Source organism: Carettochelys insculpta, chromosome 16 (genome assembly GCF_033958435.1).
Source record: "Carettochelys insculpta isolate YL-2023 chromosome 16, ASM3395843v1, whole genome shotgun sequence".
Lineage (NCBI taxonomy): Eukaryota > Metazoa > Chordata > Testudines > Carettochelyidae > Carettochelys > Carettochelys insculpta.
In genome coordinates, this window is record NC_134152.1 from 6,171,980 (window position 1) to 6,197,086 (window position 25,107).

Here is a 25,107-nt window from a genome sequence, read left to right on the forward strand (position 1 = left end):
AGTGAGCACTTCAGTGGAATGGGCCATACTGTTAAAGACCTGAGCATATGCGTCTTACAACAAAGAGACTTTAACAGCAGATTACAAAGGGAAATGTGTGAGCTTCAGTTTACGCTCAAATTTGCTACATTGAGGCTTCGCCTTAATAGAGATAGCAATTACCTCAGGCATTACAGAGATACCTTCCCTATCTTTGATATTCATAGTGGTCTCAGGCAGTACACTTAGTTAGGAATTGGCTTCCCTCTTCCCCTGGCCCCCCTCTTCTCGCCTATGTATCTGATTTGTCAGTTTTATTTATTTATTTATTTATTTTAAGATCTCTGTGTTATAAAACCATCATGCCATTTCTGGTACAGCACTATCTCCAGAGCTGAAGAAGTGGGTCTGCCCCATGAAAGCTCATCACCTCATAAATTACTTGTTAGTCTTTAAAGTGCTACGTGACTTTTGTCAAAACAAGCATAGAACTGTAAAAGGAAGAACACTCTGGGTGTGTCTGCACTTGCATTCCTCTTTCAAAAGAGGTATGCAAATGAGATAAATTGAAAATGCAAATGAGGCATAAATTTGCATATTTGGCACATCGTTTGCATATTCTACTTTCGAAAGAGCGTCTTTCGAAAGAAGAAAGCCAGTGCAGATGCTGCTGTTTCAAAAGTAAACCTATCTTGAAAGAATCCTTCTTCCCTTTATTTAATGGGAAGAAGGATTCTTTCGAAGATGGGGTTTACTTTTGAAAGAGCAGTCTACACTGGCTTTCTTCTTTTGAAAGTAGAACATGCAAATTAGGTGCCAAATATGCAAATGTATGCATTGTTTGCATTTTTGATTTGCCTCATTTGCATACCTCCTTCGAAAGAGGAATGCAAGTGTAGATGCACCCTCTGGACGTTTCTACACAGGCCACTTCCTTTGGAAGAGGCATGCTAATACACGGAGGGAAAGATGCTAATGAGGCGCGGATGCAAATTCCCCGTGCCTCATTAGCATAACGTCACATAATTTGGAGTCTGGAAGACCGTTCTTCCGGACTCCAAAATGCTGTGTAGAAGCACGGCCGTGGGGGGGGCTTCTGGAAGGAAGTCCTCCTTCTGGAGTCCCCTTCTTCCCAAAAATTTTTGGGAAGAAGGGCCTCCGGAAGAAGGATTTCCTTCCAGAAGACCCCCCCAGGGCCGTGCTTCTACACGGCATTTTGGAGTCTGGAAGAACGGTCTTCCGGACTCCAAATCACATGACATTATGCTAGTGAGGTGCGGGGAATTTGCATCTGCGCCTCATTAGCATCTTTCCCTCCGTGTATTAGCATGCCACTTCCGAAGTGGCCTGTGTAGAAACAGCCTCTGTGTCTTCATATCACAGGGACAGCAAATCAGGATGCAGAGGGTAGACTCAGTCCTTCTCTGAAAGCTAGAGGTGGTTGAAATGTTTCAAACAAAAAGTTTATCTTTCAAATATGGCCCTTTTTGAGGTTTTAAGAACTATTTCAGTTTTCCAGCAAAATCAGAAATTAAAAACTAGTGTATTTGTTTTTCTCTTGCTTGCTTTCATAAATAGCTGAAATCCTGTTTTCTTTTCCTGTCATTTTTAAAAAAATGCAAATCAGTGAAAAAAGCCCTGAAAAACCTATTAAAAATGAAAATTGGTTAAGTTTGAACCCAAAATGGAAAGACGAATTTGATCAGTTTACTTTTTGCAAATCTGGTTTTGCCTTTTCCCTTCTAGTTGTTAGGAGCAGGACAACCCTCTTTTTTTATCTTAGTGGGAATGTCATTTGGATATGCCACATTTCATTTGGGGCCATTGTCTTGACCATAATATTGCAGAGTAGGGCCTCATGGTGCTACTGCATACAAATAATAAGAGATAATAATAATGTCTGAGCTCCAAATCTGGTGGTAATGGTTTGATACAGACTTCATTGCACTTATGAATATCGACTGTTTTATTGTTTGGTTGAATGTGGCATCACACAGGTACCACTAAGGCTAAGAAATAGATTATTCTGTGGGGTGCGGCACGAACCCCCTAGCTGTTGGCTTTGGCAATAGGGTAACACACTTTAAATGGACCACAGCTACTTAAAAAGGCTAATATTTTATTGCATGCAAGCAGCTAGTAGGCTCCCTTGCTAGAGGTTTGTATAACAATGAGAGAAGCTACTGTTTGCAATTCCACAGCCTCTGGAACTTCACCTTGGTGGCTCCTGCTGCGAGGGGGGTACCTCCTTGTTTGATGGATCACCAGGTGACAGTGACTGCCCCTTGAAGATGGGCTGGGGGCTTGTGGATCTCCAGTCTGTGGGAGGATAGTGTTCAGATGCAGAGGTTGTGGGGCATGGAGCAGATTGAACAGATTCTCACGAGTGAGTAATATTCCAGCTAGTGTGAGTACATCTAGGTGCTGGATGAGCCGGTGACTGACCTGGCAAAAGAAACCTGTGCTCTGCAGACTGCCGGAGCCTCTGCTATAGTTTGCAAGGCGCTGCAGGGAATGAGTTACGGTACTGCACCAGTAACGGAACTGGAACACGCTGGTGTAAAATGAGAGGGGAATAAGCCAGCTGCTGCACAGTCACACCAACATGTGCTGAGTTTCATCTTCATGTTGTTTTGGTATAACTGGGGCACGGAATCTAGAGCATCCTGCTGTTTGGTGCGTGAATGTCCATCTCAGCCAGCCCAGGCTAGTTCCCACTAAGGACTAACTCCTCCAGCTCAAGCTGAGGAGATTCATGTTTTTACTAGAACAACGAGAAGTCCTGTAGCACCTTATAGGCTAACATGTATTAGAGCATAAGCTGTTGTGGGCAAAGACGAAGTGGCCTCATTTACTTAGGCTTCAGCTATACTAGGCAGGTAAGTCGATTGCAGATACACAATTCTAGCTACAGCTAGAATCGACTTATTTGCAATCGGCTTACCTGGCTGCCCACCCAGAGAGAGTGTCTCTCGTTGACCTCCCTTGCTCTTCACAATAGCGAGGAGTGCAGGGGTCGACTGCTGACCCCAGAGAGTTTGATTTCACGTCTCTACCAGATGCACAGAATCAAACTCCAGAAGTCAATCTCCGAACTCAGTTCAAAATCGAAATTCAAACAGGTCGCTCTTCCCCATAGTACAGACAAGCCCTTAGTTTTGTAATTTTCTCTTTGCTCAAGCCATCCAGAGGCATTTGGTGGAAAACACTGGGGTTTATTAGCTGTTAATCTTGGGCAGTCTGCCATTTGTTTTTAAATGTGATGGTATATTCTCGAATCAGACCACCAGACTGTACTTTCTTGTCCATGCCCTGAGACCCAGGGGAAAGATGTTGAACTACGAATATATTTGTTTCTTTGTGTGAATTTTTCCGAGTTATGTTCAGGCTCATGCTGATGGTGTCAGTGAAAGGCATTGGGGTTAGTGTGTCACTTGCTTTCAGGAGAGATTAAAAAAACCCACAGACCTACTTGGAGAGAATCTGGTGTCCGCCTGTTTGCATAGAATAAATCTATAGCACTGGGCCACATGGCCTAATCTGTGCCTACATCATCGAGTGCCGGGATTCTGTGTGCTTCCCCGTATTTGTAATCCAGAGCCTGATGTGGGCATCTAGGGCTATTAATAAGACGTGTGAGTGGCAGTTCAGGTAATGTGCGACACCAGCACCCCACTCAAACCATTGATTACACTGTTAGGATCACAGAGCTCAGCCAGTACAGTTAGGTTCAAGGCCTAATCTGATTAATGGGATGGAGGGAAAATAGGCTTCTCCCAAACTATAGAGCCAGGAGTTGTGGAAAAAAGGTGCTTGTGTCTGTCATTCCTCCCTCCAAATTTCTGGGTTGTAGAGCATGCGAGACACAGGCACTGGAACAGCGGGTGTGGAGGGTGCTACGCAGGCCCACTGCCCAGCACAAAGGGGGGAATTGCCCCAGGGTCTCGCATTTCAAAGGGGCCTGGAGCTCCAGCCACCGCTGCTTCATCAGTGGTGGCAGCCAGAGCTCTGAGCCCCTTTGAAACACCTCAGCAGCACTGAGGAAGCATGGGGCGGGGAGAGAGGACTGACTGTCCTAAGCCCCACCCATTCTGTCCTTGGCCCCGCCCCTTCTGGGGACAGGAAGTTGGCCTCCCTCCCACCTTGCCCCTGGGACCACAGTAACTGTTGGCCCTACTGCTGCTGCAGCACCTCCTGGCTGGAAGCGGTTTGCATTGTAGACAGGGTTTACAGCTGGGTTCAGTGGCTCTCAGCATCCCCCCGCTATACAAATTGTTCTGGTGCCTCTCGTGCCAGACCTGAAACAGGGACGACAAGCATAGCCACAACACTTAGATTAAACCCTGACAGGATCTGGAATTCTCCTGGCTTGGATTTGTGTTCAGAGAGCCCCCAAAATCTTCCATGTCCTCCTGTATTCAGGTTACAGTCAGCACTAGCGTTATACCGCTGTCGAGAGTTTGTGATTTGGAAAGCCCGCCTCCCTTGTGCTTTGCTAGCCATCGATCCAGTACTGCTCTCCCTGAATTTGTGATGACCTAACCACGCAGTTACATTAACCTACAGTGGGGCCAACAGCCACTGCAGGCCGCAGGGCAACGTGTGGAGGGCTTGGCTCCATGCTCCAGAAGGGGTGGGGCCCAGGGCAGGAGGGGTGGGACCTAGGGCATTCAGCCACAGCACCAGTCAGAGCATGGTATTGAGACCCAACCCGGCTCCTCACAGCCGCACACAGCAGGGCTGCCATCGTAACTGAAAGGGGCCGGGGGGGGGAAATGCCCCCTCTGCTCCCCCACCCCCCACCGGCGGGCCTGCTAATCTACACCCATTTAATGGCCCCTTTGTATTGCTAGAGCAATGTAAGCGGGCCTTCGTGTAAAGGGCTGTCTGCAGTAAACCCTTGATATACGCAGGGGGTTGCATTCCTGCAACCACCACGTAACTCAGATTTTCACAGAAGTTGAGGGAAACAGGAAACAGGCTGCAGTCTGGTTCCTGGCTCCCCTGGGCCTGCAGAAGCCAGGAAACTGACCAGACCATCAGGGCTGGTCAGTTTCCTGGCTCCTAGAGTGAGGATCAATTTCCCAGGTCAGTTTCCTGGAGCTGGTCAGTTTCCTGGAGCTGGTCAGTTTCCTGGGTCCGGCAAGCAGCTGGGAGCTGGGAACCAGACAGCAGCCTGACTCTGCTTCCTTCCCCTTGCAGAGCCAGGAAACTGGCCAGGGCAGCAACCTTGGTCAGTTTCTTGGCTCCAGCCAGTGGAGGGTAGCCTGGAACCAGGGGCAGCCTGGCTCCCCCTCCCCTCCACTTCTTGGAGCCAGGAAACTGACCAGGGCTGCTGCCCTGATCAGTTTCCCAGCTCTGCAAGCAGAGGGGAGCTGGGAGCCAGGCTGCCACCTGGTTCCCAGCTCCCCACCACTCTAAGGACAGGGAAACCACTCCTGTCAGGTGCAGCAGCCTGACTCTCGGCTGCCGCCTTTGACAGGAGCAGTTTCCTGTGCCTATTGGAGCAGCAGTAGCGTTAACTCGAGACAGTTGCGCGAATCTCGAGGGTTACTGGACACTTAAACTGCTACAGCTGCAATGCTGCAGCTGTGTGACAATAGTACTTCACTGCAGACGCTACCTAAGCCGATGGGAGTTTCGCCTGTGGGTGTAAGTGCTCTCCATCACCAAAAGGCAGTAGCTAAGTCTCTGGCAGAATTCTTTCCTCAGCCTCGTGCTGTCTGCAGTGGGCGTTAAGTCAGCATAGGGATGGTCTCTTTGGCAGGTGAATTTTTCATACCCTGAGAGCTGTATTCTCGCGGTGTAAGTTCCCAGCGCAGACCAGCTCTAAATGAGAATTTGGCCCAATGTAACAAATGTCAAATTGCACTTGAAGTCCTGTGGGTCTAAAGGATGTTGTTGGTTTTTCCTTTTTAAAAAGTTTTACTTAGTATTTTGATTAAAAAAAAAATCCAATCCTCTTCAAAGGACTGGGATGGGCACTTACTGGTGATGAAATAGTGACTCCTGGTGAGCTTGAGATGCTTCAGGTTCCTTATTCTCAACTATTTTATATCAAAATATGCAGCCCTGTACTGTATTTCCACCTGTACTGTCTTTCCTTGCAATGTGTTGGGTGTCCTGTAGACAGATGCTTCATGCCACAAAGTTACCTCCCCAGCCAGGCTTTGGGATAGATGCAGCAGCTGTATCTGGTTCTGCTAGGTATGAAACAGCTTTCTGGGCAAGACATGCCTTTTCCAGGGTTATAAGCAAGAATTTGCTGCCCCCTCATGGTGGATGAAGCAGTTGTCTTTTCAGTTCAGAGTCCCAGGAAAAAAAAAAAACATGGGCTGAAAGTTTTTGTCTAGAAATGGGCGATGCTTCTCAGTTAGAATTTAGGGTTGTGTTTTCTCACTGGTCTCTGCTTATTCTGGCTTTACTGCAAAGCTGCTTGTCTGAAGAGCAAAGTGCACCTTGTCTTGCGCTTTTCAAAGCTGTGACGTATTGCAAAGGTGTAGGCTGTGTTAGTCCGTTTCAGCTAAAATAACAAGGCGCTCTGTGCCACCTGAAAGACTAACAACATTTGTGAAGGCATGAGCTTCCCAAGGCTGCAGCTCAGTTTGCCAGGTGCATGGAATGGAAACGTCTGTTTGCAGGTATAGACACTATTCAGTCTAGGTCTAAAAAGAGTCTGGGAGTGGCTGGCTCCCACAAAAAGGAATTGTTCCTCTTTTGGTTTTCACACCCTCTCATCAACTGCTGGGAATGGGACACACACCCCCTGATTGAACTGGCCTAGTCAGCCTTGATGGTAATGTAACACACCCATTTTTACATGGGTATATACCTGCCGAACTGAAGTTTCCATTTCATGCATCTGATGAAGTGGGCTCCAGCCCATTAAAGCTTACGCCCAAATAAATTTATTAGTCTTCCAGGTGCCCCAGGACTCCTCATATTTTTAACAGTCGTGTTTCTGAATGCCATTTTTTTCCCCAAGAAGGATTATTCAATGCTGTGGGCCAAGCTGGAGAAAATCTGGAATTTCCCATGTGTTTATGGGAAGGAATAGGACCTAGCGGTTAAGGAAGAGGACAACACAACTTCTAATTTAGGTTCTGTCATTGACTTGCTGCAGAATGGGAGCATGCATCAGTCACCTAGTCTCGGTGTCCCTCAGTCCTGTCTGCTATAAATCAGGAATGACATGAATTTATTGGTCTCTGTGCAGCTGCGGTGAGGTTTGATGGATTAATGTTTGTGTCTTCTTCATGGCCAATGAAGCTCTTTGGCTGGCAGGCAGTAGGGAAGTATAAAGGATCTCTACAATGCCTTCTATGACAGAAGACCAAAGCAGCGTGACTTGTGGTGTTTGCACGTGCTAACCATGCTGAAGACACGCTCTGGGAGGTCGAGAGAGAGCATAAATGGGAACCTGAAAGGAAGCCGAACTCTTCACAGCACAGCCTCAGCTGGTGGAAAACGTCAGTTGTTTCAATGGAGCGGTGACCGTTTACACCAGCTGAGGATCTGTCCTGTGCTCTGTAGGAAATATTCATGGGAAGAAATCAGAACTGACGGATGGGGGCCACCCAAGAGATGCAACGTGGTTCCCCATCTAGGTAAGGAGGTGACCTGGAGACCTAGGCCAAAGCTGCTTGCTGAAAAGTCTGAATTGCCTGAGCAGTGATGAACTCTGGCAGATCCAGATCCAGCTGTCCTCCCCCAGCTCCGTTCAGAAGACTTGCATTCCTGAGGGGTTTATTCTGTGGACTTGTTGCTTCTGTTTATAGGTGCTGCAGTACCTGGGTCTGGATGTGACCGAGGAGAAGAAGAGGCAATTACGGCAGAGTCTGATCACAGATTCGCAGGGAACAGTGGCCTATGGAGGTGAGCAGGGTGCCGGTATGTGCAGTCAGAGAGAGGCTGCATATCATCCCCGAGACATGCCACCTGCGAGGTGACTGCTTGAACAGAGACACAGGCAAAAGTCCTGTGTCTTGGCAGGGGGTTGGACTCGATGCCCCTGTTGGACAGTCCCATCTAACTGGATGGTTCTCTGCCCAGAAGGATTTTACTTCAGATGCAATTGATTCTGTAGCTAGACACACGAGGGAAAAGGTTTCTGACTGGCTCACACGTAAAATGGGAGTAACAGAAAGAGAGGATGCACAGGCTTGTTCTCCTCAAACCTCCAGCCTGCTTCGGGTTTGGCCGTGTAACTATTTGTTTTTGCGCTGAAGTTGGGCGCTGCTTCTGAGAAGTGTCTCTGATGAAAACGCTAGGCTCTTTTTTTAAATCCCAAGCAATGCTGTCTAGAAAGTTAGCATGGAGGTCTCCGAACTGCAGCTGGGAGAAGCACAGGGCACGCTTGTCCTTCCTGCAGCGTGCAGAGGCTTGAGCTAGAAAGCCATGTCTGTACTGGAGGCGGTGAGGTTCTCTGTTTTTGTAGCAGTGGAAATGAATTTGATTATCCTCTCATAGATAATTTGCAGCTCTGTGAAATGCATTGGCCATGTAAACTCAGATCCCAGCTCTTTCTCCTCATACTGTGACTACTCTCTCTCTCTTTCCCCCGCAACAGATTTTCTTCAAGCACTCAGGGATCTGCTGCAAGATGAGCTGGAGGAAGCTGGCCTTGATGCCAGTTCTGTGCTCTTCACTCAACACGAAGTGGCCACTTTATTGGATACATCTGCTTTTCACTCTCTGGTCAGCCTTTGCCAAATACTACTTCTTGCATCTCTTCCTAGCCACTGTGCTTGCCTTGGTTCCAAGGCTCCTCTCAGATCAAAGATAGTCTGGGTCTTACTGTGAGCTGAGGTGATGGAAAGGGCTATACCGTAAGATGAGGTTGCACAGGCCTGTTCTGCTCAAACCTCCAGCCTGCTTCAGGCACCAGTGAGAAAAGGAACCTGCAAACACCCAATGGACAAACCTTTCCATGGGCAGGCAGGAAACGGCTGCCCCAAGAAGCTGTGTGTCTGAGATTCTTGATGGGGATCGTAGCTGTAAACTGTGGAAGCAAGAAGCTGCAAAATCTTTGCCTTGTCTTGTCCAAAAGGCAGAGAAGGCAAAGGTTAATGGGCTGATACTTTCATTATAGAAAATTAGAACTGCAGGCTAGAATTTTATCCTTAAGTTATAAAGTTAAAGAGAATCACACAGAAGACCTGATTTCACATGCTTAATGAATAAAGGGAACTGATGTAACGGTTTGAAGGAAGCTGCTAAAGTCAAGATTCTAGTCATAGAAAAGAAAGTTACCGTAGCAAAGCCACGCACGCTATCTCATTGCCTAAGGGGGCTACCTTCTGTCATTTGGATGGTGATACCGAAGGAAGATTAGCCATGGTGAATCCATTCCAGTGTTTGTGACTTGAGTAACACAGGGAGAATTAGCCATGACACACAGACTGACTTGTTAGGGGATGAAAAACCACAATCAGATTATTTACTGTGACACTTGATTCTGTCTTGGAAAATTATTTTGAAGAATCATTGGCTGGGGGTTGTCAAAGCTATTTGTGCCATGTAACCCCATGCCTACAGTAAGAGAGAAGCTGAACTCACTCACCGTGTGTACCGATGTGTTCCAGACTTTTGACTCTCTCAGCTGTCCTGACAGCGAGGAACTGGACCAGCTTCAGCTGGAAATGACGGATCTGCGGCAGGAAGTCCAAAGGCTGAAGGTCAGGCTCGTCTTTCGAGCATGGCTTTCTCACTCTGTCCTGGGTGATTCCCCATTAACTCAGTGTTTCAGTGTTCAAATCGGGTGGATGTGGCAGTGTGACAATGAGGCAGGTCTCCTGTGTGTGTTGCACCTTTACGTTACTAGGCCTTGGGTAGAGGCAGCCACTGTCTTGCTGTGAGTTCAGTTCAGGATGTTACAGAGGAGACATGCCCTGCAAACTTCACTTTTGTCCTTTCTTTGCTGTGTCCCTTAAAACGACAGCTGAAGGCGTGGAAAGGTCACGGTGACTCTTTTCCATGGAAGACCATGAAAGAAAATAAAAAGCTTTCAAAATATCCAAAGTGCACACAATTGAGATCTCATTCGAAGCCTCAATAACCCCTCCCACGCTCTAACCTAATAGCGGCAGCTCCGCTGTTGAAAGCCTCATGGTGACGAGATGCTCGGGCTAAGATTCGTTGGCTACAGCTCCTCCGTGAGGCAGCTGCAGAGTTGGAGTGCACCTACGCATATGGCTGTTGTAGATGAGAGCCACAAGTCTGTAGTTGCCTCTCATGAATTAATTTTAAAAAGTCCAATTGTCCTTGTGTTATTCAGGGGATAGGGCTAGGGGGATGCCTGTTGATCTAAGCGAATGTGCTATCAGACACGACGTCTGACCAAGTGAAAATCTTCCTCCTAGTCTCTGCTGAAGGAGGTGGAAAGCAGCAAGAAGTCAATGGAAGATGAACTTCAGAGGCTGAACCAGGTTAGTTTAGAGGTGACTTTTGACTGGTCCGGTGGCAGCATGAGCCAGGCTCCGGAGATTCAATTTTCCATCCCCTGCCACCTGAGCCTACATGGGCCCCTGTGCAACCACACCTCGCAGGTGTTCTGTCCCTGTTGTTTCCCTTACTTTAGCCAACGTGCAACAGGCAGGCTCTGTGTTAACCTCCCCTGGGCTGTATCCACACTGCCATACAGAAGCCACAGCACCAGATCACCAAACCTGGGGCAATGGACAGGCTTCTGAGGCTTGAGCTGAGGGGATGAAAAGTGCAGTGTAGGCATCTGGCTGGAGCTGGTCTCTGAGACCCACTGCCCCAAGTTCCAGAGCTGAGTCTGAACAGCTACATGGCAGTGGGTAGCCCTGCAGTCCAAGCCCCAGAGACTGAGCTGGGTGACCGGGGCCAGCTGCAGCTGTGTGGAGGCTCTTCCGTTGCCTTTAGAAATACCCTGGGAGCAGCAGACCTTTGCCACAATGACATGGGAATTGCAAACGACAAATGGTCATAATAGAAATCTCCTGGTACCGTGGGAAAACCGGCCTGTTGTTCCCTGTGAGCAGCCCAAGAATGCAGATCGGTTGCCCTGCGCTGAAGGCTGCCGGGGACACTGTTAACAAACTTGCTCTGCCGATTCCAGAAGGCGATGGACTTCCTGTCCGAGAACCGGAGCCTGCACAGCAAGCTGCAGGCGGCCGAGGTGGTGCAGCTGCAAGCCCACAGCGCAGAGCAGGACTACGAGGAAGTGATCCACCTGCTCGAGGCCGAAATCACCGAGCTAAAAACTCAGCTGGTAGGGAAGAAAACAAAGCACGTCTGCGACGCAGAGGTAAGGAGCCCCTGGGAACTCAGGGCCCCGGTGGGAAAAGCCTCCGGCTCTGGCTTCGGCTTCTTCAACAATGTATCACTTGGCTGTAATTTGTGCAAGGGAGGCTCGCCGAGTCCCCAGGCCCATCTTCACGCTGGCTGTGATTTCCAGTGACCTGATCCGAAAAGGCGTCTGCCACAAAGATGAACACCCAGGCTAGCGCCTTTGCTACCCGCCATTGGTCCGTTGGCTCTCCTCACCCCGGCCTCCAGCCCTCAGCTCAGGCAAAGGCCTTAGGCTATGTCCGCACTAGGGAAGGTAAGTCGATTGCAGATATGCAATTCTAGCTACAGCGGTTGAGTAGCTGGAATCGACGTATCGGCAGTTGACTTACCCGGCCATCCTCACTGATGAAGGTCGATGGGAGCGTTTCTCCCGTTGACCTCCCTTACTCCTCGCAAGGAGTAGAGGAGTCCTTGTCGACCCCGATAGGTCATTTTCCTGCTTCCCTACCAGATGCATGAAACCGAACCCCGGAAGATCGAACCTGCGTGGATCAAATTAACAAGGGGGCCTTCCTTTGGGAGTGCCCAGCCCCCGAGTGGTTCGTTGTCGGGGCTGCTATCTTGAGTGCACGCAGCCCCATGCACATTTCTGCCCCACCTCACCCCCCACCTGCTCATAACTATCATTGGTCGCAAAGAGAGCCACGTGGCAGCCAAGTCTCAGAGTGAGGCCGGCCAGGGCAGATTAAGGTGGAGGCCAATAGGCACGAGGGGTATTTTGCCCAGAGGCTCTGGTTTCAGAAGGACAATTCCTGTATTTTAGCTAGATACATGGTTTCCACCCGCGCTGCCCTGCAGAAGGTCTCTGTGCTAATCCAGTGGAGTTTAAAGTCACATCAGCGGCGCGAGTGGGCTGGTGGGGTCTGACATGCCATACAGGGCTGGGCTGGAAGTGCTACAGCAGCCAGAGGAGAACCCGCCCCCCCCAGTCTGTCCCCTGGTCTCAGCACAGATGCTGCAGCTCTGCAGAGGAGCAGGGGGCTGGGCGGGGAGGTCTGCTCCTTTCACTCGTGGGAGGGGCAGCAGGGAAAAGGAGCAGCGGTATTATCAGCTCCTCCTGCTGTACCTCCCCGCAGGTAATGGGGGATGGGGAGAGGAAGGGCATGGGGCTGGGGGCAGGGCAGAGTCACATGGGGAGGTCACATGCCCCCCCCCCCCACTGGTGTGCCCCTCCCGCTCCGATATTCCCTTCCCCCTTCCATATTGGTAAGAACTTCAGTTTATGTGCTCCACGGAGTTGCACCCTCCTGTTGTGTCCCCTAACTGGGCCCACTGGTCACAGGGGTGGGAGCCCCCAGCCTGTTCACACCGCTGTGTGTTTTCAGGCGGCCCTGAGAGCAGTGCTGGCATGAACGTTGCCCCCTGGCCACGCTGCGGGAAGCCCCAGCTCCTCAGCTCCTGGCTGATGTGGGCTCCTGTTTTGAAGCCCACCCTTAAGGGGGCACCTCTAAAGTGGGCTGACGCTGTCACCTTCTCTCGGCCTCAGGGAGACGTTGCAGAGCTGAAAAGACGGCTCTCCCTGACGGAGGGCCAGCTGCGGAAATCCGAAGTCACGCGGAAGCGCTTGGAAATCTGCAACAGGAAGCTGCTCCTGTTCGTGCAGGTGAAGTACTGAATCAGGCTGCTGTGTAAGGGAAACGTGCTTATCTCTGCCTTCTGCTGTCACGGCAGTCGAAGGCACGTCCTGTTCCATCGCTTAGATCCTTTATTCTTCCCTTGGCTCCTGGAAAGATTCCCTCTCTTAGTGTCAGGGGACCTACTCAGAACCAACCTCCCTTGAAATTACATGTGTGGGAGCTCTGTGTACCCAATGAGTTAAAATCTGCCCTCACTCCTGTGCAACCTGAAAAAGCCCAGGGACGAGGCCAAGAATTTGGATGATCTTTGTTGCAGCCCACTGAGAGTTTACCAAGTCGCAGAATATGAAGGTAATGTCCACAGGGTTGGGCGGCGTGCACCCAGGCTCACTTCGTGGTTTCATCTGAGGTGATAAAGGGCCAGGACTGAATCTCCAGTTCCCTCTTACCACTGCACAGGCTGGGTCAGAACTTCCAGTGTCCTCATCTCTGAGGCACCGTTAAATATGTTGTAAATAGTTTTTAGACTTTCAGTCGTCTTGTCGTTCTAGTGATTTCCGTAGATAGACAGAGGAGGGGGCGTTGTTTCTCTGCTCCACATCCCCTGCTCCATGAGCAAGTACCAGACTATACCCAGAAGGCACTGATTTAAACTCTGTGCCTCTTGGCCACGTTTCCGCTCAGTCAGTGACAACCACCAGGGCTGCAGAGGAAGCCCACACTGCATCCAGAGGCTGTATCTGCCCATCCTTCTCCAGCTGGGCCCAGAAAGGTTGGTTCCCCTGCCTCCAGAAGTACCTCATAGAAGTCACAATGAGGCCTCACTTGGACTATGGCTTGAAACCACCTGGATTGTGCCTCCAGCTACGAAGCCCAAATCAAGCACCAGCGGTACCACTTTCCTGGAGCCCGGGCACATCAGTATCCACCCAGGCCTCGGGCACTTCTTGGCTACGTCTACACGTGCAGCCAACATCGAAATAGCTTATTTCGATGTTGCAACATCGAAATAGTCTGTTTCGATGAATAACGTCTACACGTCCTCCAGGGCCGGCAACGTCGATGTTCAACTTCGACGTTGCTCAGCCCAACATCGAAATAGGCGCAGCGAGGGAACGTCTACACGTCAAAGTAGCACACATCGAAATAGGGATGCCAGGCACAGCTGCAGACAGGGTCACAGGGCGGACTCAACAGCCAGCCGCTCCCTTAAAGGGCCCCTCCCAGACACAGTTGCACTAAACAACACAAGATACACAGAGCTGACAACTGGTTGCAGACCCTGTGCCTGCAGCATAGATCCCCAGCTGCCGCAGAAGCAGCCAGAAGCCCTGGGCTAAGGGCTGCTGCCCACGGTGACCATAGAGCCCCGCAGGGGCTGGAGAGAGAGCATCTCTCAACCCCCAAGCTGATGGCCACCATGGAGGACCCAGCAATTTCGACGTTACAGGACGCAGATCGTCTACACGGTCCCTACTTCGACGTTGAACGTCGAAGTAGGGCGCTATTCCTATCTCCTCATGAGGTTAGCGACTTCGACGTCTCGCCACCTAACGTCGAAGTTAACTTCGAAATAGCGCCCGACGCGTGTAGACGTGACGGGCGCTATTTCGAAGTTGGTGCCGCTACTTCGAAGAAGTGTGCACATGTAGACGCAGCCCTTGAGGTTCATAGTTGACAACCACCATTTCCAATATGGGGCGGGACGGGAGAGCGGCTTTGGAATAACCACTCCTCCCCGGGGCTTCACCAAGGTTTTCTGTGTCATGGTGGCTTACTTCAGACATTATTGGGTCCTGGTATTTCCAGAGGTCAACAACTGGCTCCTAGCCACACAGCTATCAATGCCCTTGTTGCTTGGCCTTCCTTCCTCCCTTGGGATCAATATCAATGTTAAGAAATAGACGTTGGAGCCCATATAATCCCTAGACTTCACAGGGCCATCATCAACTCAGCAAGAGCTGAGCAGAGACCTCCCTCATAAACCAAAAGTACACCAAGAACTGCTCCAGGGATGGTCTCAACCCCCTTTGCAGGTTGATGCTCTCATAGTCTCCTATTGCATCTGACGAAGCAGGACTTTTCCCATAAAAGCTTATTCTCCAAGAAATCTGTTAGCTTATAAGGTGCCACAGGACTTCTCGTTCTTTTTAGGCCCAAATCAGCTATGCCTTCCCTCCTCTACCACTTCTACTTTGAGTGCCCCACAATAGTAGGTGAGACAGAACAACGGTTATTCTTATTGTCTCTTACTGGTACAGACAATTCCGGTTCCCTAACCTTCTTCCTACATCAGCCCACCACCAATTCCTTTCCCCACCTTCCCCAGTCTGCTGACACAGCACAATGGGCATAGATCAGGCATCCCAATCTCCAGGCGTTCCTCCACAGAGTGTAGTGTTTGGATGGTCCCTTTGCTCTAGAACAGCCTTCTTCCTCAGCCTTGCAAGCCATCATCCCCAGCAGCAGGAAGGAATCCACTGGAGACTGCTACTGGGTCAAGTTCAAACGCTGTGCCTCCTAGACCCAGCAAAAGGGGATTACTCCAGAGTTGGTGACCTCAGCAGGAGCATCTAGTCCACTCTGTCTCCACCCCTGACTCCAAGCAAGCTTGAAATGGAATCAGAGGGCTCAGGAAGCCGTGACTTTTGGGTAATTAGTACCCCTGGGGTCATTCCAGAGCGAACTCCGAGTGGGTGGGTTAGACAAACATCCCTGAACTTGTGGTCCTTCCTCTCAGATGTTACTGATGGCTATTTGGGAGTTCTTCATCTGTGCACCTTAGTGGCTCCATCCATGAGGGGGCATGCACTCGGGAGCAGGAGACAGTGTGAAATATGGGGGTAGTAGGCAGGCTGAAAAACTATTCCTTAAGACTGGGGTTTTGGCAGCACCATGCGATATGTTTTCATATCTATTCACTTACATAAACTGTGTCTGTTTGCATAGGGTACGAGTTTTGCTTCTGCTGCAAAAGGCCTTGAGATATTAGCTTCAAAGGCGGTGAATACACAGAAGCTTGTGCTTGTCATATTAAATCTGATCACCAGCAGAAACACATGGGATTTGTTATCTGGAAATCTTCAGGCCTGTACATTTGAGACCTTCTCCCTCTCCCCTCTTTTTCCCCCCCAACAGAATGTTCACAAGGTCCTGAGCCTATCCTGCCGGTTACCGGACGAGACAAGGTGAGGGGTGGTTTCTTGGAGCTATGTATGTGTGTGGAGAACGACTTTGTTTTTATCTTTATATGGCTGATGTGTTCACGGGGCTCTGGAGTAAATGCAGTCACAGCAGATGTGACAGAATGGTCTTGTAGCTAAAACACAAGACTGGGACTCAGTGGATCAGGATTTGGTTCTCAACTCTTTCTGAGTGACCTTGGCAAAGTCATTTAGGCTAAAGATTAGTTCCTAGGATTAGGTACCTAAATAAGTGGCCTGATTTGCAGGAGGCCTGAGCAGAGTAAGTCTGAGTTGCAGATCTTAGCTCTGCAAAACTTGCGTAGCAACCTTAATCTTCTGATTCTATGATAAAGGCTAACAAAATGTTAGGAGCCATGATAATAAAGTCACATGTCTTAATGCCGTGGTACGGCCATACCTTGAATACCACATGCAGTTCTGGTTGCCCTGTTTTTTTTTGTTTTGTTTTTTTTTTTAAAGCATTAGAACTGAAAAAGTTGCTGAGAAGGGTAATGAGCGATAAGGAGTAGGGAACAACTTCCATATGAGGAGAGATGAAGAAGACGGACTGTTCAGCTTAGAAGAGAGACAGCTAAGGGGGAATGTGGTACAAGCTTGTAAAATCATAAATAGTGAATAGGGAAGTGTAATTTACCCCTTCACAGGAACAAGGGCTCACCCAATGAAATTAATAGGCAGCAGGCTTAAGACAAACCTAAGGAAGTACTTTCTCGCACAATGCCCAGTCGACATGTGGAACTCGTTGTCATGGGTGGTTGGAAGGACAAAAATATACTGAGGTTCGGACGGAAATGAATAAGTTGATGGATGGTAAGTGGCCTCAGTGGCTTTTAACCAAGATAATCAGGGATGCAACCTGTGGTCTGGATGTCCCTACAGCTCTGATTGCCAGACTGTGGGACTGGATGACAGGGCAAATCTCTCAATAATCTCTCCCCATTAGTTTGTGGCCTTTGAAGCGTCTGGCATTAGAAGCCAGACTACTGAGATGGGGCTGTTAGACTGACCCGTTATGGCCGTTCTTCTGTTTCCAAAGTGGTGATTTCCAATGTCTTGAACATATTGTTTGAAAGTTCTTGTCAGCGTCCTTGTGTGAACTGTCTCATTAGATTCCACCCCCCCACCAATACATCTAAAAGGGAGAGATTCCTGTGACGTCCGCAGAAGGAGATGAATTACTCAGTATAGTGATTTGCTGGGGGGCTCTCTCGTGACTTGCAGGTCAGACCTTGCAGCTGCTCGTTTTATTAGGGAAAGATTGACACGGCTGCTTTCCTTTTTAAGAGTCAGCAGCCAGAGAGAGGAGGATAAAACAGAAGCTGTCTCAGGTGCATCTCTCCCATCGCCAAGTGTCATGGACCTGTTGATGTCAGAAGCAAAAGAGCTATTGGAGCCCATCCTCTCTAACACCACAAAAGATGGTAGGTTAGTTTAACCATTCTCGGTGATGAAGCAGCTGCAGAGAGCAAAATTCAGAGGAGAAGCTGAAGCTAAGAAAGCCCAAGAGTTCTTATTGTTGGTGTAACTTACCCCTTCACCCCAGACCTCTTAATCTAGCGTAGAGTCCCTTATACTTACATAGATTGCCCCCTGCTTACCGATGGGTGACTGATTTACACCTGACTTCCTGTGGTCCACCTGTGAATTGTGTCTATGGAGTTGGTGTCTAGGGCACTCCAGTATGGTGTTACTCCTGGTATTTTCCCTAGGAATTGAAACTGGGGGGTGGTTGAATTTACAAGGCGGATGTCAAAGCCAGGGGGAGGCGGGGGGGTGAGACTGTGAGGGCGAAGGTGGACTGGCGGTTAAACGCAGAGTCGCACACATTGGAAGACACAATCTGAACTGCACATAAAAATGTGGAGGTCTGAATTAGCTGTTGTCACTCAAGAACAAGATGCCGGAGTCAGTGTGGATGGGTCTCTGATGATTCCCACTCAATGGGCAGCAGCAGTCAGAAAAGCTAATTGGGTGTTAGGAGCCATTAGGAAAGAGACAGGTGAGAACAAGGGTGGTCAAAATATAGTCCACAGGGTCGATCTGGCCCACCGCTGACCGGTGGCCTAGCGGGAACTTGGGCAGGCTCCCTGCCTGCTGGGCCTTGCACATACCTCCAAAGCAGGCAGCAGTAGGGGCCATATGCTTGCTGAATGCTCTGGGGGATGGAGGGGGTGCTTCGCACACTGCTCCCATCCCCAGCACAGTCTTGCCACTCTCATTGGCAGTGTGCAGAGATGTCCCCACCTCCAGGGGGCCCACGGGTTGCAGAGATGCACATGGCCCCCACAGTTGGCTGTTTGCACGGCCTGTGGGGACGCGGCAGGCAGGGAGCCTGCCTGAGAGTCTGATGGGAAGCTTCCTCGAATAAGCATCTCCTGGAGAGACCTTGCACCTGCCACACTCCACACTCCGACTCCCTGCCTCAGGTCACGGACCAAACCCTCTGCAAACCATCTTGCACCCCATCCTAGGTCAAAACTCACTCCTAGGCCCAGTACCCCTTTCTACACCCTTCCTCCAGGTGAACCCCCACTGTCCTGCACCCAGTCCCCTGCCCCAGGTGACCACTTCCTCCTTCACCTAAATTCCCTCCCAGACCTACTCTAAGCCCCCACCCTAAATTCTTTTCTGCACCCAACCTCCGTCCCAGACCCCGCACCGTCTCCATTGATAGCATGGAAGAGTATAGTTTTTGACCACTTGCCAAATTCTTGGAGTGGCCCCCATCAAAAAAGCATTGCCCACTCCTGAATAAGACCGAAAATATCATAAAGCTGCTCATATCAAGTCATGGGACACCCACAGCTTGAATATGGCATGCAGTTGGGTTATCCCTCCCCCCCAGATAATAGTGGAATTGGAAGAAGTACAGGGAAGGACTACTAAAATGATTAGGGGTATGAAATGGGAGGGGAGATTAAAATGACTGGGACTTTTCAGCCTAAAATAGACAATAAGCTGGGATGTGATAGGAGTCTATCAAATTGCGTCTGGGGTGGAGAAAGTGAATACGGAAACATTATTTAATCCTTCCTATAACATCAGAAGCAGGGAATCACCTGATGAAATGAATAAGCAGCAGTTTAAAACAAACAAAAGGACGTATGTCTTCACACAGCACATAGTCAATCTGTGGGAAAGAACAAAGAACAATAGAACAAAAGAACAAAAGAATAAAGAACAAAACCATACCAGTTTAAAAAAAAAAGCCCACAACAATAAGATAAGTTCCTGGCGGACAGGTCCATCAGCAGCTATGGCCAGGATGGGCAGGGATGCAGCCCCAAGCTTGGAATGTCCCTAGTCTCTGTTTGTCAGGAGTTGGGATGGGACGACAGAAATGGATCACTTGATTATTGCCTGTCCAGTTCGTTCTCTTTCCCTCGGAGCCTGGCATTGCCCGCTGTCGGATGGCAGGCCACTGGCTGAGATGCACCATTGGTCTGACCCAGTGTGGCTATCCTAATGTAGAATTTAATTCTAATAATAAAAATGATTAGCACACAGACTCCGCAAGACAATGACCTCTCAAGAGAGCCGTGATGTGAGACAGCGACCTGGGCAAGGAATGCACTTTAAGAACCTTTGCAAATTTGACTCCATCAACCAGGGATTGACCAGAGACTGGGGGTGGTTGGCCCATTAGGGAAGCAGTTTCTTTGCTCTTGATGTTCACACCTCCACATTAGCATCTGACAATGGGCCACATTCCCCCCAGTGAACTGCCTTGTTTTCTCCTCTCTTGATGTTCACAACTCCACATTAACTGCCGATAATGGGCCGTTTCCATCTTGACTGAAGTGACATTGTCAGCCGTGGCCCTGCCCTTTACTGAGACCCCCCCCCTTTAAATCCTGCTCTGAAAACTCCCCCACGAAAGCCTGTGCTCCAAAATATCTATTAGTCTGTAAGGTGCCACGGGACTTCTTGTTGTTTTTGAAGATACAGACTAACACGGTGACCCCTCTGATACTTTAAGAACCTTGGCCTCCTAGGAAACGTGCCCCCAGATAAGTTTTTTTTTGCTGGTCACATTCTGGAGCAAAGTCACGAAAACATAGTCCACCAAAACATAGTCCTTTAACGTGCCCCTCACTACTGTCTGCACCGCACCCCACTCAGAGTTGTCCTGGGTCAGTGGAAAGGTGATTTCACCTGCCATGGAGTGCTGGGGAGGCACCTTGCTCATCCCTCCAGCTGCTCCCCACTTGCTCTGGCTACTGCTGCTCGTTGGGCTGCAGTTCACTCCACCTCTCTGTTGCCAATGGCCTTGCGCCAACACCTGCTGCTGCTTGCCGCTGGACTTCTAAAAGCCAAGGGTGCCATTTTGGGAGGGCGGGGAGACAGCAGCTGTGCGTGCCAGGGTGCGAGGCGTAAGCACACAGGTTGCAAATCACTCCCCTGTCCTGTCCCCTCATCAGCCAGGCGTGAGAGGCACGCCCACAATCTGGGTACTTTCCCCTCGCTCTCTGACAGGGGAACAGGCAGAAGAGCAAGCGGTGACCCCCATGCACCCAGCTGCCGTCTCCCCTGGCTCTCCCAAAATGGCGTCCTTGCTGACAGATGGTTCCTTGAGGTTCCAGCTCTCAGTGAGGGAACCACACTGAAGCGCCGCCCAGGCTGTCTCTTCCACAGCAGTTCTCAGCACCTGGGCTGATGAGCAGTGATTTGCGCTCTAGTGGTCACTTAGCAAAAACAAAAGACACTCTGTAGAGCCTCTGTCTTTAACCAGCGCAGGGGGCAGGTCAAATAGAGCCTGTGATTCCTATGTGGACCACCAAGCAGAACACCTGTCCCCAGCTTCTCTCTCCACTGGGATCTGGCATGAGAAACCCAGTGACTTTCAGTTAAAGGAGACCGCCTCAATAAATCACGGCAGGCTAAGTACAGTTCTCCTGCCCTTTACTCATACAATAATTTAGAGTAACAACATTTCATTACCCGACATTCAAGTGAGTTGATTTGTAACCCAACACCAGTCAAAACTGATCCCTGGGGCGACACAGCCACGTATCTAGTTGACAAGTATGTTTGTGGGGAGATGTTGGGGAAATTCAGTAGGGGGCACACCCTCTCTAGAGGTGTCCTGGGATATCCCTGATAACGCCTTCCCAGGGACCTCGAAAAAGGAGTTTAATAGAAAACCAACAAAGAGTAAGGTAAAAGGTGGTCTTGGCATGAAGTTCTCTCAGCTTAGCTTCCCTTATGCTCACCTGCTTCCAGGTAAGTAGGTGTAAGCCAGTCTGAGGGACTCCATGCAGGGGAGTCTCCATTTACTGTTTTACCTGGTAATGCTGAAGTTAGCCAGTACCCCTGAAATGTTGCCACTGAGCAGATGGGGCATATTCTTTGTGCAGGTTCTGTGCTCCCCAGGGAGAGGGAGGGAGAGCTCAGTGGTTTGAGCGTTGGCCTGCTAATTCCAGGCTTGTGAGTCCAGTCCCCAAGGAGGCCATTTAGAAGTCTGGGGCAACTAGATTAAAAAAGAAATCTGCCAGGGACGGTGCTTGGTCTTGCCCAGAGGGTGGATCAATGACCTCCCAAGGTCCCTTCCAGCTCTATAAGATGTGTGTTCTTTGTATGTTATTGTGGAACAAGTAGCAATGTTTTCCAAGCCTTTGTTAACTGGTGGCTGTGCTTCTGTGCCTGCAGCATTGCCGCACAACTGGGATGAGTCCCTGACGGGGGCAGGAAACTTAAACTACAAGGAGTAAGTGTCACGTCTGCCTGGGGCTCTTAATTTCCATGTCATTCTGCTGGAAGTACTCACAAACATCTCTGCCTTCAGAAGATCACTCCCCACGTAGAGCTGTGGTAGATTGTGATGTCCCTCTGGTTAAACATTTTAAAAACTTCTTTTGAAAACACGGCTAAAACTGGACATTGCTCATTATGTTTCCCTTTATTGCTGTCCTCAGACGAGCCGCTACAGCTCATAACCCTTCCTGAAACAGACCGTAACGGGCTCAGTCAGTCGCACTCTGAAACGTAGATCCGCTTCAGCCAAATCTCCTCTCCTCATCTCTTTCAGTCTGAAACACTAGACCAGCTTAATTACAGTCCATTACAGCCTCTGTGGTTAGTCAGTCTCCTGGATTTTAGATCACCTGTCTTAAGTATAGTCCATATTAAAGTTATGCTCCAGGGAGCCAGCAGGCAGTGTAGCAATGCTGAGTCACCAGGGAAGGGGTGCTCGTATAGGACTGGTTGTTGTAAGTGCAAGCAGAGAGCCCATGCACTAGAACAGGAATAGGTAGATATCGGGGTAGGCTGGCACAGACATGACAAAAGAACACTGAGACAGCAGAGCTGAGGGGCCATATTCCCTACTGGAGACACCCAGCCGTCAGAGACAGCTGCCTTCCAACCCTAGTGCCTCTTCTGGTTGTGTTCTTATAGCTGCCTTCCTTCAGGGCAGGTGGGGATTTTCTGGCTCCAGGACTTGCCTAACTGACATCTTCCTAGATGAGTATATGGCTGTGCATTATGAAATGAGTCCTACCGAGGGTATGACTATGACTTGTTCCAAGAACTACATATATAAACATACCATTTAATTCTGATGCACGGCCGCTGTTGCTCAGAAGAGTCCAATCAGTACAGCTTGTATTTAGGTGCCAACTCTACACATCACATACGCCCTCCAGGGGGAGGACTCTCACTGAAAACTAAGCATGAGCGTATGTGCTTTGCTAAATTAGAACCTTGTTTTTGAGACCTTTATAATATGTGCACCGATGTCTATGGGAAACCTTTAGCTGGCCATCTTAACTGCACTCTAAGAATCTCCGAGCACATCTGCTGAGGGTGTGGAAAACAGATGCCCTGGCAAATTTTACAGGGCAATGGAACAGCCCTGCAGAACATGTGACCTTTATGGTTTTCTTCGAACTTCCCTTTCCTGAACGTGTGCTAAAACTGAACATTGGCTGATTAGGTATATTGGGTTTACAGTAAGTTGCTGTCTGTGTTGTTTGCCCACATCTTTGTGAAATCTAATTCTATTTTCAGTCATCTTCACCAGAAAACTACATGGCCCCCTCCTCCCAGCCCTAGCAAGAGTGATGAGCCACAGCCAACAAGTCCAAGCAAGGAACCTGCTGAGAAGCCTACACAAATCTCCTGAGATGCACTCAGACATAACCATGTATATCAAAACACTGATGATCTGTTGAGAGACAGACAGGAGGCTGACTGGATGGTGCGTTTTCCAGGCAGAGAAGAAGATCCATGAGTTTTGAGAAACCGATTCTTCTGACTAGCCATCTAAGACTCAAGTGGCAAACCTACCCCATGGCTACCTCTGAATTATTATACCAGGCTGTTCTCTCTCGGTTCCGCAGCTTTCTAGACAACAGGAAAGGTGTTGCTGAGGTGTTATGAGCACATGGACATCACATGTAGGCAGCCTTTAGAGCTGGTATTCTATACAGTAAAAGCAGCATGGACTAACAAGTGGAAACATCCCATTACTTTTGGGATTTCATATGGAAAAAACCAAAGTAACTTAGTGGACTGTAGTGAAACCAACATACTCTGTAGTGTCTGTAGCTGTCTTGGGATACGTGTCGTGTTTTTGTAAAGCTTATCCCATCTGCAATGCTTGAAGTGGAAAGCTGAAACCCAGAGATCGATAATGTGGTACCCATGAGCTGTGCTGAGCACAGAAAGGACGCCATGAAACAGGCATCCGTAAAGGCATCATGTAACACTTGGAAACTAGACCGATGTGACTCGAGCTTCTGTGTGGTTAGCAATGAACGTGGTAGCGATCTGATATGAAAACACGGTCTGGCAAATAAAATGAAAACACTGCTTAAAGGGGGGATTTGATTTCTGAGCTGGTGAAGTTTTGAGTTGGTTGGTTTGACTCTCTGAGACAAGTTTAACCTGCTTGGGCCAGCTGCTTTTTTGTGGATAGCTCTCTGAAATCATCCACTCCATATTCAGCAGCAGTCAAAAAAAGCAAACCGAATGCTAGGAATAAATAAAAAAGAGAGAGAGAATAAGGTAAAGAATATCTTATTGCCTCTATAAATCCATGGTACGCACATCTCTTGAATACTATGTGCAGATGTGGTCACCTCATCTCAAAAAAGATATCTTGGCATTGGAAAACGTTCAGAAAAGGGTATCAAGAATGATTAAGTGTTTGGAATGGTTGCTTTATGAAGAGCGATTAAAAAGAGTGGCACCTTTCAGTTTGGAAAAGAGGAGACTAAGCAGGGATATCATTAGAGGTCTATAAAATCATGCCTGGTGTGGAGAAAGTGAATAAGGAAAAGTTATTTTACTTGTTCCCATAACACAAGAACTCGGGGCTACCAAACGAAATAGTTTAGCGGGTTTAAAACAAACAAAAGGAAAAAGCAGTCAAGTAGCACTTTAAAGACTAGCAAAATAGTTTATTAGGTGAGCTTTCATGGGACAAACCCACTTCTTCAGACCATAGCCAGACCAGAACAGACTCAATATTTAAGGCACAGAGAAGCAAAAACAGTAAGCAAGGAGGACAAATCAGAAAAAGATAATCAAGATGAGCAAAGCAGAGAGTGGAGGGGTGGGGGGAAGGTCAAGAATTAGATTGAGCCAAGTATGCAGACGAGCCCCTATAGTGACTCAGAAAGTTCCCATCACAGTTTAAACCATGTGTTAATGTGCCGAATTTGAATATAAAAGCCAGCTCGGCTGCTTCTCTTTCCAGAACGGTGCGATAATTCTTCTTCAGTAACACACATACCTTTAGGTCATTGACAGAATGCCCCATTCCATTAAAATGTTGACTAACTGGTTTGTGGATCTGGAGAGTTTTGATGTCTGTTTTGTGCCCATTGACCCTTTGTCTAAGGGAGTTAGAAGTCTGTCCAATATACAAAGCATCTGGGCATTGTTGGCACATGATGGCATATATGATGTTAGTAGAGGAGCATGAGAAAGTGCCCGTGATTCTGTGAGTAACCTGGTTAGGTCCAGTGATGGTATTTCCAGAGAAGATATGTGGACAAAGCTGGCAGCGGGCTTTGTTGCAGGGA

General features: G+C 48.9%; 1 protein-coding gene across 1 annotated transcript in view; it reads left to right on the forward strand.

Moving 5' to 3' along the window:
* The window catches only part of LOC142021853 (syntaxin-binding protein 4-like), a 103,428-nt gene extending 80,227 nt beyond the window's left edge, over positions 1 to 23,201 (forward strand). Inside the window, exons 13-22 of the mRNA XM_075011104.1 lie at positions 7,758 to 7,854; positions 8,549 to 8,676; positions 9,564 to 9,656; positions 10,341 to 10,406; positions 11,063 to 11,251; positions 12,782 to 12,898; positions 16,011 to 16,060; positions 17,363 to 17,499; positions 21,728 to 21,785; positions 23,087 to 23,201. Of these exons, the coding sequence (XP_074867205.1) occupies positions 7,758 to 7,854; positions 8,549 to 8,676; positions 9,564 to 9,656; positions 10,341 to 10,406; positions 11,063 to 11,251; positions 12,782 to 12,898; positions 16,011 to 16,060; positions 17,363 to 17,499; positions 21,728 to 21,785; positions 23,087 to 23,201 (1,050 nt within the window). The remainder of the gene's footprint in view (positions 1 to 7,757; positions 7,855 to 8,548; positions 8,677 to 9,563; positions 9,657 to 10,340; positions 10,407 to 11,062; positions 11,252 to 12,781; positions 12,899 to 16,010; positions 16,061 to 17,362; positions 17,500 to 21,727; positions 21,786 to 23,086) is intronic.
* Positions 23,202 to 25,107: the final 1,906 nt, after the last annotated feature.